Source organism: Oncorhynchus keta, chromosome 30, assembly GCF_023373465.1.
Source record: "Oncorhynchus keta strain PuntledgeMale-10-30-2019 chromosome 30, Oket_V2, whole genome shotgun sequence".
Taxonomy (NCBI): domain Eukaryota; kingdom Metazoa; phylum Chordata; class Actinopteri; order Salmoniformes; family Salmonidae; genus Oncorhynchus; species Oncorhynchus keta.
In genome coordinates this window covers 18,911,584-18,924,851 of record NC_068450.1, presented here as the reverse complement: position 1 = coordinate 18,924,851, position 13,268 = coordinate 18,911,584, and the positions used below count along the sequence as shown (strand labels likewise).

Here is a 13,268-nt window from a genome sequence, read left to right as displayed (position 1 = left end):
TGAGAACCCTGCTGTACAGTATGGGGTTTATATGTTGGTGACGATTGATTAGTACTAATTAGACTGTTCGTAGATAAGAGTGAGAAAGAGATGATGAGACAGAGGGAGAGAGAAAAGAGATAGTGAGAAGGGTTAGGGAGAGAGAGAGAGCGAGAGTGAGGGAGAAAGAGAGGGAGAGAGACGGGAGGGTGTGAGGGGTAGGGAGAGAGAGGGACAGAGAGCTAGGAGGGCTCCCGAGTGACTGCAGACCCTGGTTCGATCCTGGGCTGTATCACAGCTGGCTGTGATCGGGAGTCCCATAAGGCGTCGCACAACTGGCCCAGCATTGTCTGGGTTATAAGGGAGGGTTTGGCGGGGGTCATTGTAAATAATAATTTGTTCTTAACTAACTTGCCTAATTAAATAAAGGTTAAATATAGAATAAAAAGAGAGTGAGAGAAGAGAAGCAGGGGATGGGAGCACTCTTACCCCTCTCTTTCCCTCTCTTCTCTTTCACTCTCACTGCTCTCTTTCCCTCTCTTCTCTTTCTCTCTTTCCCTCTCTTCTCTTTCACTCTTACCCCTCTCTTTCCCTCTCTTCTCTTTCACTCTCACTCCTCTCTTTCCCTCTCTTCTCTTTCTTTCTTTCCCTCTCTTCTCTTTCACTCTCACTCCTCTCTTTCCCTCTCTTCTCTTTCTTTCTTTCCCTCTCTTCTCTTTCACTCTTACTCCTCTCTTTGCCTCTCTTCTCCTCCCCTCGCTTCTCTTTCCCTCTCTTCTCTGTCACTCTTACCCCTCTCTTTCCCTCTCTTCTCTTTCACTCTTACCCCTCTCTTTCCCTCTCTTCTCTGTCACTCTTACCCCTCTCTTTCCCTCTCTTCTCTGTCACTCTTACCCCTCTCTTTCCCTCTCTTCTCTGTCACTCTTACCCCTCTCTTTCCCTCTCTTCTCTGTCACTCTTACTCCTCTCTTTGCCTCTCTTCTCCTTCCCTCTCTTCTCTTTCCCTCTCTTCTCTGTCACTCTTACCCCTCTCTTTCCCTCTCTTCTCTGTCACTCTTACCCCTCTCTTTCCCTCTCTTCTCTTTCACTCTTACCCCTCTCTTTCCCTCTCTTCTCTGTCACTCTTACCCCTCTCTTTCCCTCTCTTCTCTGTCACTCTTACACCTCTCTTTCCCTCTTCTCTGTCACTCTTACCCCTCTCATTCCCTCTCTTCTCTGTCACTCTTACCCCTCTCTTTCCCTCTCTTCTCTTTCACTCTCTTCTCTTTCACTCTTACTCCTCTCTTTGCCTCTCTTCTCCTTCCCTCTCTTCTCTTTCCCTCTCTTCTCTGTCACTCTTACCCCTCTCTTTCCCTCTCTTCTCTGTCACTCTTACCCCTCTCTTTCCCTCTCTTCTCTTTCCCTCTCTTCTCTTTCACTCTTACCCCTCTCTTTCCCTCTCTTCTCTGTCACTCTTACCCCTCTCTTTCCCTCTCTTCTCTGTCACTCTTACCCCTCTCTTTCCCTCTCTTCTCTGTCACTCTTACCCCTCTCTTTCCCTCTCTTCTCTGTCACTCTTACCCCTCTCTTTCCCTCTCTTCTCTGTCACTCTTACCCCTCTCTTTCCCTCTCTTCTCTGTCACTCTTACCCCTCTCTTTCCCTCTCTTTCTTTCCCTCTCTTCTCTGTCACTCTTACCCCTCTCATTCCTCTCTTCTCTGTCACTCTTAACCCTCTCTTTCCCTCTCTTCTCTTTCCCTCTCTTCTCTGTCACTCTTACCCCTCTCTTTCCCTCTCTTCTCTGTCACTCTTACCCCTCTCTTTCCCTCTCTTCTCTGTCACTCTTACACCTCTCTTTCCCTCTTCTCTGTCACTCTTACCCCTCTCATTCCCTCTCTTCTCTGTCACTCTTACCCCTCTCTTTCCCTCTCTTCTCTTTCCCTCTCTTCTCTTTCACTCTTACCCCTCTCTTTCTCTCTCTTCTCTGTCACTCTTACCCCTCTCTTTCCCTCTCTTCTCTGTCACTCTTACCCCTCTCTTTCCCTCTCTTCTCTGTCACTCTTACCCCTCTCTTTCCCTCTCTTCTCTGTCACTCTTACCCCTCTCTTTCCCTCTCTTCTCTGTCACTCTTACCCCTCTCTTTCCCTCTCTTCTCTTTCCCTCTCTTCTCTGTCACTCTTACCCCTCTCTTTCCCTCTCTTCTCTGTCACACTAACCCCTCTTTCCCTCTCTTCTCTTTCCCTCTCTTCTCTTTCCCTCTCTTCTCTTTCCCTCTCTTCTCTTTCACTATATTCTCTTTCCCTCTCTTCTCTTTCCCTCTCTTCTCTTTTCTTTCACTCTCTTTTCTTTTACTCTCTTCTCTTTCCCTCTCTTCTCTTTCCCTCTCTTCTCTTTCCCTCTCTTCTCTTTCCCACTCTTCTCTTTCCCTCTCTTCTCTTTCCCTCTCTTCTCTTTCCGTCTCTTCTCAGGCCTTGTAACTTTTTCATCATCCTCCTATCTTCTCTCATCCTGAATAATTTCCCTCTTGTTTTCTTGTTCAATCTTCCTTTTAATGTTCTACTTCACTAACTACACGAAGACTAAACCCTGGAACCGTTTTGTGTTTTATCTTCAGCTTATTTTTGATCACGTAAAAGCTCTCTATCTCCCTCTGTCCTGTACTCTCTCTGAGTCTGACATGCCAGAGAAGAGAATGGTACGTAACAGAGATACAGTTAATCGTTAGTGCTCAGTTGTGTTCTCCTGGGGCAGAGAGACAGAGCTACAGCCTGTGTGTTACCCTGTTCCCTATATGGCCTATCACATGGCCCTGGTCAGACGCAGTGCACCATAAAGGCAACAGGGTTCCTTTTGGGACACTTCCCGAGACACAGAAAGGTCCTAGGGGAATTTGGCTTCCGACAAATCAGTAATTTGTTTTTAAAAAGCTGTGACTAAGTGGCCTCCTCCTCCTCCTGTTATCAATCACCACCAATGAATGTGTGTGGCTCCGTAAAACACGCTGGCAGCTTCCTTAAGGTGAGGTGAATCTGGTCTACTTCCTTTGTGATGCTCAGTTATCTTGTCTCAGCACATTTAACACAGCTCTCCCAGAGTCTTGATGACATTACAGTAGAGGCAGGGGTGTATCCCAAACGGCACCTTATTCCCTATATAGGGGCCCTGGTCAAAAGTAGTGCACTGTGAAGGGAATATGGTGCTATTTGGGACACAGCATGGTGTCTGATGATGGGACACAGACAGAGACTGCTGTACTGTAGGTAGTTGGGGTGGAAGATGCATACTGTCATGTGATGCTAGATAAGTCAGAGTCATGTGAATGGCTTTGGTTTGTTATAATGTAGATAGATGCAAGTGAATGAGATCCTAACGGAGAGTTATACAGATGGGTTTACCCTTAACTGACATCACTCTGTTCCGTACAATTGACCTTATTTTAGCTTCCAAAAAAAACATAATACTTCCAGGTCAGCTGTAATATCAATACCATTGTAAAGCACAATTTATTCCCTTTCCAGCAAAAGCAATGACGAGACCTTCATGCTGCCCGTCTCTGCATGATTGAAGAAGGCAATGAGCTCCGTCTGGTATTTTCAAAAATGGCAGGTGGGGAAGCGAACCCTAGTGCGGATAGTGAAAGGGGGGGGGGAAACTGCTTTTTTCACCCGATCTGTCCAACTTATCTCCTCTAAAATGTCAATAAAACACTATAAAGAGTTTGTATAATGTGTCATTACATACCTATTTGAAGGTTTGTGTCGAATTTGAATCGTGTTTTTAGGGTGGCGATAAAGTTATCGTCAGAAGTAAACAGCGGCTGTCGCGGCTTCTAAGAGTCATGATGGCTTGCAGTGATGACGCAAAAAATGAATGCATTCAGTTGTACATTAGACTAGGTATCCATCCCCCTTACCCCTACCCCTTACCCTTACCCCTACCCTTCCCTTACCCCTTACCCCTTCCCTTACCCCTACCCCTTACCCTTCCCCTTACCCTTACCCCTTACCCTTCCCCCTACCCCTTACCCTTCCCCCTTACCCCTGCCCCTTCCCCTTACCCTTCCCCTCACTCTACCCCTTACCCCTTTCCCCCTTATCCCTACCCCTTACCGTTCCCCCTTACCCTTTACCCCTTTACCCATCCCCCTTACCCTTCCCCCTTACCCTTTCTCCTTACCGTTTCCCCTTACTCCTTCCCCTTTCTCCTTACCCCTTACCAGTCCCCCTTACCCCTTTCTCCTTACCCCTTACCCTTTCTCCTTACCCTTCCCCCTTACCCTTCCACCTTACACTTCCTCCTTCCCCCTACCCCTTACCCTTCCCCCTTAACCCTACTCCTTACCCCTACCCCTTACCCTTCCCCCTTACCCTTTCTCCTTACCCCTATCCCTTACCCTTACCCCTATCCCTTACCCTTCCCCCTTACCCTTTCTCCTTACCCCTATCCCTTTCCCTTACTCCTTACCCTTACCCCTTACCCTTAACCCTTACCCCTTCCCCCTTCCCCCTTTCTCCTTACCCCTTCCCCCTTTCTCCTTACCCCTTCCCCTTTCTCCTTACCCCTTACCCTTCCCTTACCCCTACCCGTTACCCTTACCCCTGCCCTTACCCCTTCCCCTTACTCCTTACCCTTACCCTTTCTCCTTATCCCTTACCCATTCTCCTTACCCTTCCCCCTTACCCTTCCCCTTTCCCCCTTACCCTTTCTCCTGACCCCTACCCCATACCCTTACCCTTTACCCCTTCCCCTTTCTGCTTACCCCTTAGCCATTCTCCTTACCCTTTCCCCCTTACCCTTACCCTTACCCATTCCCCTTTCTCCTTCCCCTTCCCCTTCCCCTTACCTTTTATCCTTACCCCTTACCCTTCCCCCTTACCCTTTCTCCTTACCCCTACCCTTTACCCCTTACCCCTTCCCCTTTCTGCTTACCCTTACCCCTTCCCCTTTTTCTCCTTACCATTACCCCTTACCCCTTTCTGCTTACCCCTTCCCCTTTTTCTCCTTACCATTACCCCTTACCCCTTTCTCCTTATCCCTTCCCCTTCCCCTTACCCCTTCCCCTTTCTGCTTACCCCTTCCCTTTTTCTCCTTACCATTACCCCTTACCCCTTTCTCCCTACCCCTTACCCTTTCTCCTTACCCTTCCCCTTACCTTTTATCCTTACCCTTCCCCCCCTTACCCTTTCTCCTTACCCCTACCCTTTACCCCTTACCCCTTCCCCTTTCTGCTTACCCCTTACCCCTTCCCCTTTTTCTCCTTACCATTACCCCTTTCTCCTTATCCCTTCCCCTTTCTCCTTCCCCTTACCCCTTCCCCTTTCTGCATACCCCTTCCCCTTTTTCTCCTTACCATTACCCCTTACCCCTTTCTCCTTATCCCTTCCCCTTTCCCCTTCTCCCTTACCCCTTCCCCTTTCTGCTTACCCCTTCCCCTTTTTCTCCTTACCATTACCCCTTACCCCTTTCTCCTTACCCCTTACCCTTTCTCCTTACCCTTACCCCTTACCCATCCCCCTTCCCCTTCCCTCTTACCCTTTCTCCTTACCCTTACCCCCTACCCCTTAACCTTTCTCCTTACCCTTACCCCCTACCCATTTCCCTGTCCCTTTCCCTTTCTTGTTTTTAAACTGTGAGAGAAGCGCTACACCTGTTGCAGAGAGGCTGTACCACACAGAAGGAGGTGCATTATGTGTGGTGTACGTTACGTCATGACACGTCACAATTTAACGTACAGCGTCGGTGGGGTCAGTTTTTTCTACTTTTCTCCAATACTATTGGGCCATTAACATGTCAATCAAGACTTGAATAGAAACCTAGTTCACACCGCAGATGTTGATACCAACACAGTTGCTACAGTCCCATTCGTTTTCATTGCAGCCTCGTTTGAGTGCCGCGGTTGCTCAGATTTGTACGGAATGGGTTAGTCGCCGTTATATATTTCCCCCTTTAGGTGTAGCTGGACATATCCTAGGGGTTGTGTGTGTAGGTATGTACGTAGGTGTCTGTAGGCATGTCTCAAACTCCTGTCTCTGGTTGTTTCTCCCTCTAGGTCTCTGTCAGGGCGGATAGTGGGGGGCGTGTGGTGGTTCTTCACTCTCATCATCATCTCGTCCTACACGGCCAACCTGGCTGTTTCTCCCTCTAGGTCTCTGTCAGGGCGGATAGTGGGGGCGTGTGGTGGTTCTTCACTCTCATCATCATCTCGTCCTACACGGCCAACCTGGCTGCTTTCCTCACCGTGGAGAGGATGGTGTCCCCCATAGAGAGTGCTGAGGACCTGGCTAAACAGACTGAGATCGCCTACGGAACTCTGGATGCTGGTTCCACCAAGGAGTTCTTCAGGGTGAGACCTGTGGTTTACTTATATACACACACCTGTTTCACTGGCATGTACATGCAGTTTACTCACACACACAGTTTACTACCCCCCCCCCCACGCACACACACACCCACGCACACACTATCCTAACCCCTCCTCTCTCCCCAGCGGTCTAAGATCGCGGTGTTTGAGAAGATGTGGTCGTACATGAAGTCGGCCGACCCCTCAGTGTTTGTGAAGACCACAGACGAGGGAGTGATGAGGGTCAGGAAGTCTAAAGGGAAGTACGCCTACCTGTTAGAGTCCACCATGAACGAGTACATTGAGCAGAGGAAACCCTGTGACACCATGAAGGTGGGGGGGAACCTGGACTCTAAAGGATACGGTATCGCCACGCCCAAGGGCTCACCCCTCAGGTAATAACGTGGAGCTGCACCTCTGCCTCAGAGCCTGGAATGGCTTAAACACATGTTTCTGCATGCAGATTGTTTTGTATGGAGATACTAGATACATCCCTTTTCCCTATATTGTGCATTACTTTTGACCAAGTTCCACAAGGTCCTGGTCAAAAGTAGTGAACTATGTAGGGAATAGGGTGCCGTTTGAGATGCAGACACTATAAACATCAAACACTTGACACACTGTTTTGTGTCATAAGCAGCATGTATGACCTAATGTTAAGAGGTGTCTTTATATTTTCACAATGGCAATTTGTGTAACCTCTATGACTCCTGTAGATCAGTATATCTCTGTGTCTGTGTAACCTCTATGACTCCTGCAGAGCAGTATATCTCTGTGTCTGTGTAACCTCTATGATTCCTGCAGAGCAGTATATCTCTGTGTCTGTGTAACCTCTATGACTCCTGCAGAGCAGTATATCTCTGTGTCTGTGTAACCTCTATGACTCCTGTAGATCAGTATATCTCTGTGTCTGTGTAACCTCTATGACTCCTGCAGAGCAGTATATCTCTGTTTCTGTGTAACCTCTATGACTCCTGCAGAGCAGTATATCTCTGTTTCTGTGTAACCTCTATGACTCCTGCAGAGCAGTATATCTCTGTGTGTGTGTAACCTCTATGACTCCTGTAGATCAGTATATCTCTGTGTCTGTGTAACCTCTATGACTCCTACAGGGCAGTATATCTCTGTGTCTGTGTAAACTCTATGACTCCTACAGAGCAGTATATCTCTGTGTCTGTGTAACCTCTATGACTCCTACAGAGCAGTATATCTCTGTGTCTGTGTAACCTCTATGACTCCTACAGAGCAGTATATCTCTGTGTCTGTGTAACCTCTATGACTCCTACAGAGCAGTATATCTCTGTGTCTGTGTAACCTCTATGACTCCTACAGAGCAGTATATCTCTGTGTCTGTGTAACCTCTATGACTCCTGCAGAGCAGTATATCTCTGTGTCTGTGTAACCTCTATGACTCCTGCAGAGCAGTATATCTCTGTGTCTGTGTAACCTCTATGATTCCTGCAGAGCAGTATATCTCTGTGTCTGTGTAACCTCTATGACTCCTGCAGAGCAGTATATCTCTGTGTCTGTGTAACCTCTATGACTCCTGCAGAGCAGTATATCTCTGTGTCTGTGTAACCTCTATGACTCCTGCAGAGCAGTATATCTCTGTGTCTGTGTAACCTCTATGACTCCTGCAGAGCAGTATATCTCTGTGTCTGTGTAACCTCTATGACTCCTGCAGAGCAGTATATCTCTGTTTCTGTGTAACCTCTATGACTCCTGCAGAGCAGTATATCTCTGTGTCTGTGTAACCTCTATGACTCCTGCAGAGCAGTATATCTCTGTGTCTGTGTAACCTCTATGACTCCTACAGAGCAGTATATCTCTGTGTCTGTGTAACCTCTATGACTCCTGCAGAGCAGTATATCTCTGTGTCTGTGTAACCTCTATGACTCCTGCAGAGCAGTATATCTCTGTGTCTGTGTAACCTCTATGACTCCTACAGAGCAGTATATCTCTGTGTCTGTGTAACCTCTATGACTCCTACAGAGCAGTATATCTCTGTGTCTGTGTAACCTCTATGACTCCTACAGAGCAGTATATCTCTGTGTCTGTGTAACCTCTATGACTCCTACAGGGCAGTATATCTCTGTGTCTGTGTAACCTCTATGACTCCTGCAGAGCAGTATATCTCTGTGTCTGTGTAACCTCTATGACTCCTACAGAGCAGTATATCTCTGTGTCTGTGTAACCTCTATGACTCCTACAGAGCAGTATATCTCTGTGTCTGTGTAACCTCTATGACTCCTACAGAGCAGTATATCTCTGTGTCTGTGTAACCTCTATGACTCCTACAGAGCAGTATATCTCTGTGTCTGTGAGAGCTGAAGCCCTGCTAAGCCCTTGACAACCACCTCTTGGGCCTTGGTCAGGCTGACAGGACTCTTTACAGAAGTGGTCTGTGGAAATCTGACCCCCACTTTCTTTCCTCCCTCCTTCAGAAACACTCGTTCTCCTCTCCTTTACTCCTCTCTCCTTGACTCTCGTCTTTTCTGTTCTGTTCTCCTCTTTCTCTGTTCTCCTCTTTCTCCATTCTCCTCTTTCTCCTTTCTCCACTGTTCTCCTCTGTCTCTGTTCTCCTCTTTCTCTCTTCTCCTCTGTTCTCCTCTGTCTCTCTTCTCCTCTTTCTCTTCTGTTCTCCTCTTTCTCTGTTCTCCCCTTTCTCCTCTCTCCTCTGTTCTCCTCTCTCATCTGTTATCCTCTTTCTGTGTTCTCCTCTGTTCTCTCTCCTCTGTTCTCCTCTCTCCTCTGTTATCCTCTTTCTGTGTTCTCCTCTGTTCTCTCTCATCTGTTCTCCTCTTTCTCTGTTCTCTTCTGTTCTCTCTCCTCTGTTCTCCTCTTTCTCCTCTTTCTCTGTTCTCCTCTGTTCTCTCTCTTTCTCTCTCTTTCTCTTTCTCTCTGTCTCTTTCCCTCTCTTTCTCTCTCTCTCTCTTTCTCTCTCTTTCACTCTCTGTCTCTCTCTCTTTCTCTCTCTGTCTCTTTCTCTCTCTTTCGCTCTCTGTCTCTAGTGTTTTCACTGCTACTCCTGTAAGCACTCAGATCATCAATGCAGACTGATGTTATGAGGCTTTAATGAGAAATGATTACAAAAACTGATTTTGTGTTTGTCATTATTTGTATTATTTGGTAACAGCTACAACAGACATTTACATTTACATTTAAGTCATTTAGCAGACGCTCTTATCCAGAGCGACTTACAAATTGGACAACTCAACACCCGCCTAACCTCACCTCTCATGATTACAGTCCATGTTTTATACAGTGGGGCAAAAAGGTATTTAGTCAGCCACCAATTGTGCAAGTTCACCCACTTAAAAAGATGAGAGAGGCCTGTAATTTTCATCATAGGTACACTTCAACTATGACAGACAAAATGACAAAATGAGCCCCAAAACAACACTGCTCTAGAGGAGATCTGCATGGAGGAGTGGGCCAAAATACCAGCAACAGTGTGTGAAAACCTTGTGAAGACTTACAGAAAACGTTTGACCTCTGTCATTGCCAACAAAGGGTATATAACAAAGTATTGAGATAAACTTTTGTTATTGACCAAACACTTATTTTCCACCATAATTTGCAAATAAATTCATAAAAAATCCTACAATGTGATTTTCTGGAATTTATTTTCTCATTTTGTCTGTCATAGTTGAAGTGTACCTATGATGAAAATTACAGGCCTCTCTCATATTTTTAAGTGGGAGAACTTGCACAATTGGTGGCTGACTAAATACTTTTTTGCCCCACTGTATGTATTCTGTTCCAGAAAGGGTTTGGAGGGGTCCTAATCATCTCCATGTATTCTGTTCCAGAAAGGGCTTGGAGGTGTCCTAATCATCTCCATGTATTCTGTTCCAGAAAGGGCTTGGAGGGGTCCTAATCTCCATGTATTCTGTTCCAGAAAGGGCTTGGAGGGGTCCTAATCTCCATGTATTCTGTTCCAGAAAGGGCTTGGAGGGGTCCTAATCTCCATGTATTCTGTTCCAGAAAGGGCTTGGAGGGGTCCTAATCTCCATGTATTCTGTTCCAGAAAGGGCTTGGAGGGGTCCTAATCTCCATGTATTCTGTTCCAGAAAGGGCTTGGAGGGGTCCTAATCATCTCCATGTATTCTGTTCCAGAAAGGGCTTGGAGGGGTCCTAATCTCCATGTATTCTGTTCCAGAAAGGGCTTGGAGGGGTCCTAATCTCCATGTATTCTGTTCCAGAAAGGGCTTGGAGGGGTCCTAATCATCTCCATGTATTCTGTTCCAGAAAGTGCTTGGAGGGGTCCTAATCTCCATGTATTTTAATGAGAAGTCTCCTATGGGGAGATTTCATTTAGTGTCTTTGAATAATAATTTAGTGGACTGTCTCTGTAGGCTGCATGCACACAGCAAAGGTCCTTTCTCACAATCCATTTATTTCTCTCACTCATTCTCTCTCTCTCACACAGACACAGACACACACACAGACACACACTCACAGACACGAAACACACATACACTCCTAACCCCTCCTTTCTCCCCCCAGCAGCCTAAGATCACACACACACTGAGCGTGGTCGGTGGCATTCACAGATGTCTGATACTGACAGAGAAGATAGGGTTCATTACTCAGATAATGTTTTGTAAGAGAGTCTGAGACAATTTCGGCCTGAATGGTCTCTTTCATTCATTGAGATCCCATTGTTCTGGCTAGACACTTAAGATGTGGGTAAATCAAGCCTTACCATTTTTCATTTGTTTAATTATTCTCTGTCCGAATCAGAAATTAGTGAACACCCCCTTTTTGGTTTACTAAGGGCTCTGTTCAATCAAATGTGCCTTAGATGTGTTGCCTGGTGACACTGTTGTTCACATAAAAAGGACACATTCTGAGTCTAGAAGCCTCTACCTGTGAGGAGAGTCTACTGAATATTCTCACAGTGTCTGAAACCATTCTGCAGTATCATTTTAGTACAGTCAATATGAAATACGATGCCAGTTTGATTGAATTCATCTTTCAGAATTGCTACATTAACAGCTCTTCATTTCACAGGATCTCAACTGTTGTTACCCTGAAGACTGTTGTTGTGTTTTGACCTTGTCCTAACTTCATCCCTGATGTGTACTGTTGTGGTTTGTTGGGAAAACCCACTCCTCTTTTAACCCACCACCAAGCACTGCTGCTTCATCTACTCGACCTCTAACCTCTAACCATCCACCAAGCACTGCTGCTTCATCTACTCAACCTCTAACCTCTAACCATCCAACAAGCACTCTGTCGCCTCATCTACTCGACCTCTAACCTCTAACCATCCACCAAGCACTCTGTCACCTCATCTACTCGACATCTAACCATCCACCAAGCACTCTGTCGCCTCATCTACTCGACCTCTAACCATCCACCAAGCACTCTGTCGCCTCATCTACTCGACCTCTAACCATCCACCAAGCACTCTGTCGCCTCATCTACTCGACCTCTAACCTCTAACCATCCACCAAGCACTCTGTCGCCTCATCTACTCGACCTCTAACCATCCACCAAGCACTCTGTCCCCTCATCTACTCGACCTCTAACCATCCACCAAGCACTCTGCTGCTTCATCTACTCGACCTCTAACCATCCACCAAGCACTCTGTCGCCTCATCTACTCGACCTCTAACCATCCACCAAGCACTCTGTCGCCTCATCTACTCGACCTCTAACCATCCACCAAGCACTCTGTCGCCTCATCTGCTCGACCTCTAACCATCCACCAAGCACTCTGTCGCCTCATCTACTCGACCTCTAACCATCCACCATGCACTCTGTCGCCTCATCTGCTTGACCTCTAACCCACCAACAGGGTATATTGTTATATACTGTACATGAACACATAAAAGACCATGTCTGACTCTACCTGGGATGAGAGAGAGAGAGAGACAGTTCCTGGAATGAGAGAGAGAGAGACAGTTCCTGGGGCCAGAGAGAGAGACAGTTCCTGGGATGAGAGAGAGAGAGAGAGAGACAGTACCTGGGATGAGAGAGAGAGAGACAGTTCCTGGGATGAGAGAGAGAGAGAGAGAGACAGTACCTGGGATGAGAGAGAGAGAGAGAGACAGTACCTGGGATGAGAGAGAGAGAGAGACAGTTCCTGGGATGAGAGAGAGAGAGAGACAGTACCTGGGATTAAGATAGAGAGAGACAGTACCTGGGATGAGAGAGAGAGAGACAGTACCTGGGATGAGAGAGAGAGATAGAGAGAGACAGTTCCTGGGATGAGAGAGAGAGAGACAGTTCCTGGGATGAGAGAGAGACAGTACCTGGGATGAGAGAGAGAGAGAGACCGTTCCTGGGGCCAGAGAGAGAGAGACAGTTCCTGGGATTGAGATAGAGAGAGACAGTACCTGGGATGAGAGAGAGAGACAGTACCTGGGATGAGAGAGAGAGAGAGTACCTGGGATGAGAGAGAGAGAGAGAGAGAGTTCCTGGGATGAGAGAGAGAGAGAGAGAGAGAGAGAGAGAGAGAGAGAGAGAGAGAGAGAGTACCTGGGATGAGAGAGAGAGAGAGAGTTCCTGGGATGAGAGAGAGAGACAGTACCTGGGATGAGAGAGAGAGAGAGAGAGAGAGACAGTACCTGGGATGAGAGAGAGAGAGAGAGAGAGAGAGAGAGAGAGAGAGAGTTCCTGGGATGAGAGAGAGAGAGAGAGACAGTACCTGGGATGAGAGAGAGAGAGAGACCTGTACCTGGGATGAGAGATAGAGAGACAGTTCCTGGGATGAGAGAGAGAGATAGAGACAGTTCCTGGGATGAGAGAGAGAGAGAGAGAGAGAGAGAGAGAGAGAGAGAGAGACAGTACCTGGGATGAGAGAGAGAGAGACAGTTCCTGGGATGAGAGAGAGAGAGACCGTACCTGGGATGAGAGAGAGAGAGACAGTACCTGGGATGAGAGAGAGACAGTTCCTGGGATGAGAGCGAGAGAGAGACCGTTCCTGGGGCCAGAGAGAGAGAGACAGTTCCTGGGATTGA

At 47.2% G+C, this 13,268-nt stretch overlaps 1 protein-coding gene and 2 long non-coding RNA genes across 5 annotated transcripts in view; 1 reads left to right on the top strand and 2 right to left on the bottom strand.

The window, feature by feature from the left end:
• LOC118363927 (glutamate receptor 1-like) overlaps window positions 1-13,268 on the top strand; it is a 245,020-nt gene that overhangs the window by 217,586 nt on the left and 14,166 nt on the right. For both annotated transcript variants that reach the window (XM_052487970.1, XM_052487969.1), the window contains exons 12-14: window positions 6,007-6,036; window positions 6,123-6,300; window positions 6,445-6,692. In XM_052487970.1, coding sequence (XP_052343930.1) covers window positions 6,007-6,036; window positions 6,123-6,300; window positions 6,445-6,692 — 456 coding nt within the window. The remainder of the gene's footprint in view (window positions 1-6,006; window positions 6,037-6,122; window positions 6,301-6,444; window positions 6,693-13,268) is intronic.
• On the bottom strand, window positions 7,034-8,882 carry LOC127913946 (uncharacterized). 2 transcript variants are annotated; one of them, XR_008087350.1, is made up of 4 exons: window positions 8,449-8,882; window positions 7,789-8,360; window positions 7,613-7,744; window positions 7,034-7,084 (listed from the first exon to the last, which is right to left on the bottom strand). It is a non-coding gene; the product is annotated as an uncharacterized LOC127913946 (long non-coding RNA). The 2 variants fall into 2 exon arrangements; XR_008087349.1 differs by lacking the exon at window positions 7,034-7,084 and adding an exon at window positions 7,085-7,172.
• On the bottom strand, window positions 11,623-13,144 carry LOC127913947 (uncharacterized). Its single transcript, XR_008087351.1, has 3 exons — window positions 13,099-13,144; window positions 12,044-12,157; window positions 11,623-11,785 (listed from the first exon to the last, which is right to left on the bottom strand). It is a non-coding gene; the product is annotated as an uncharacterized LOC127913947 (long non-coding RNA).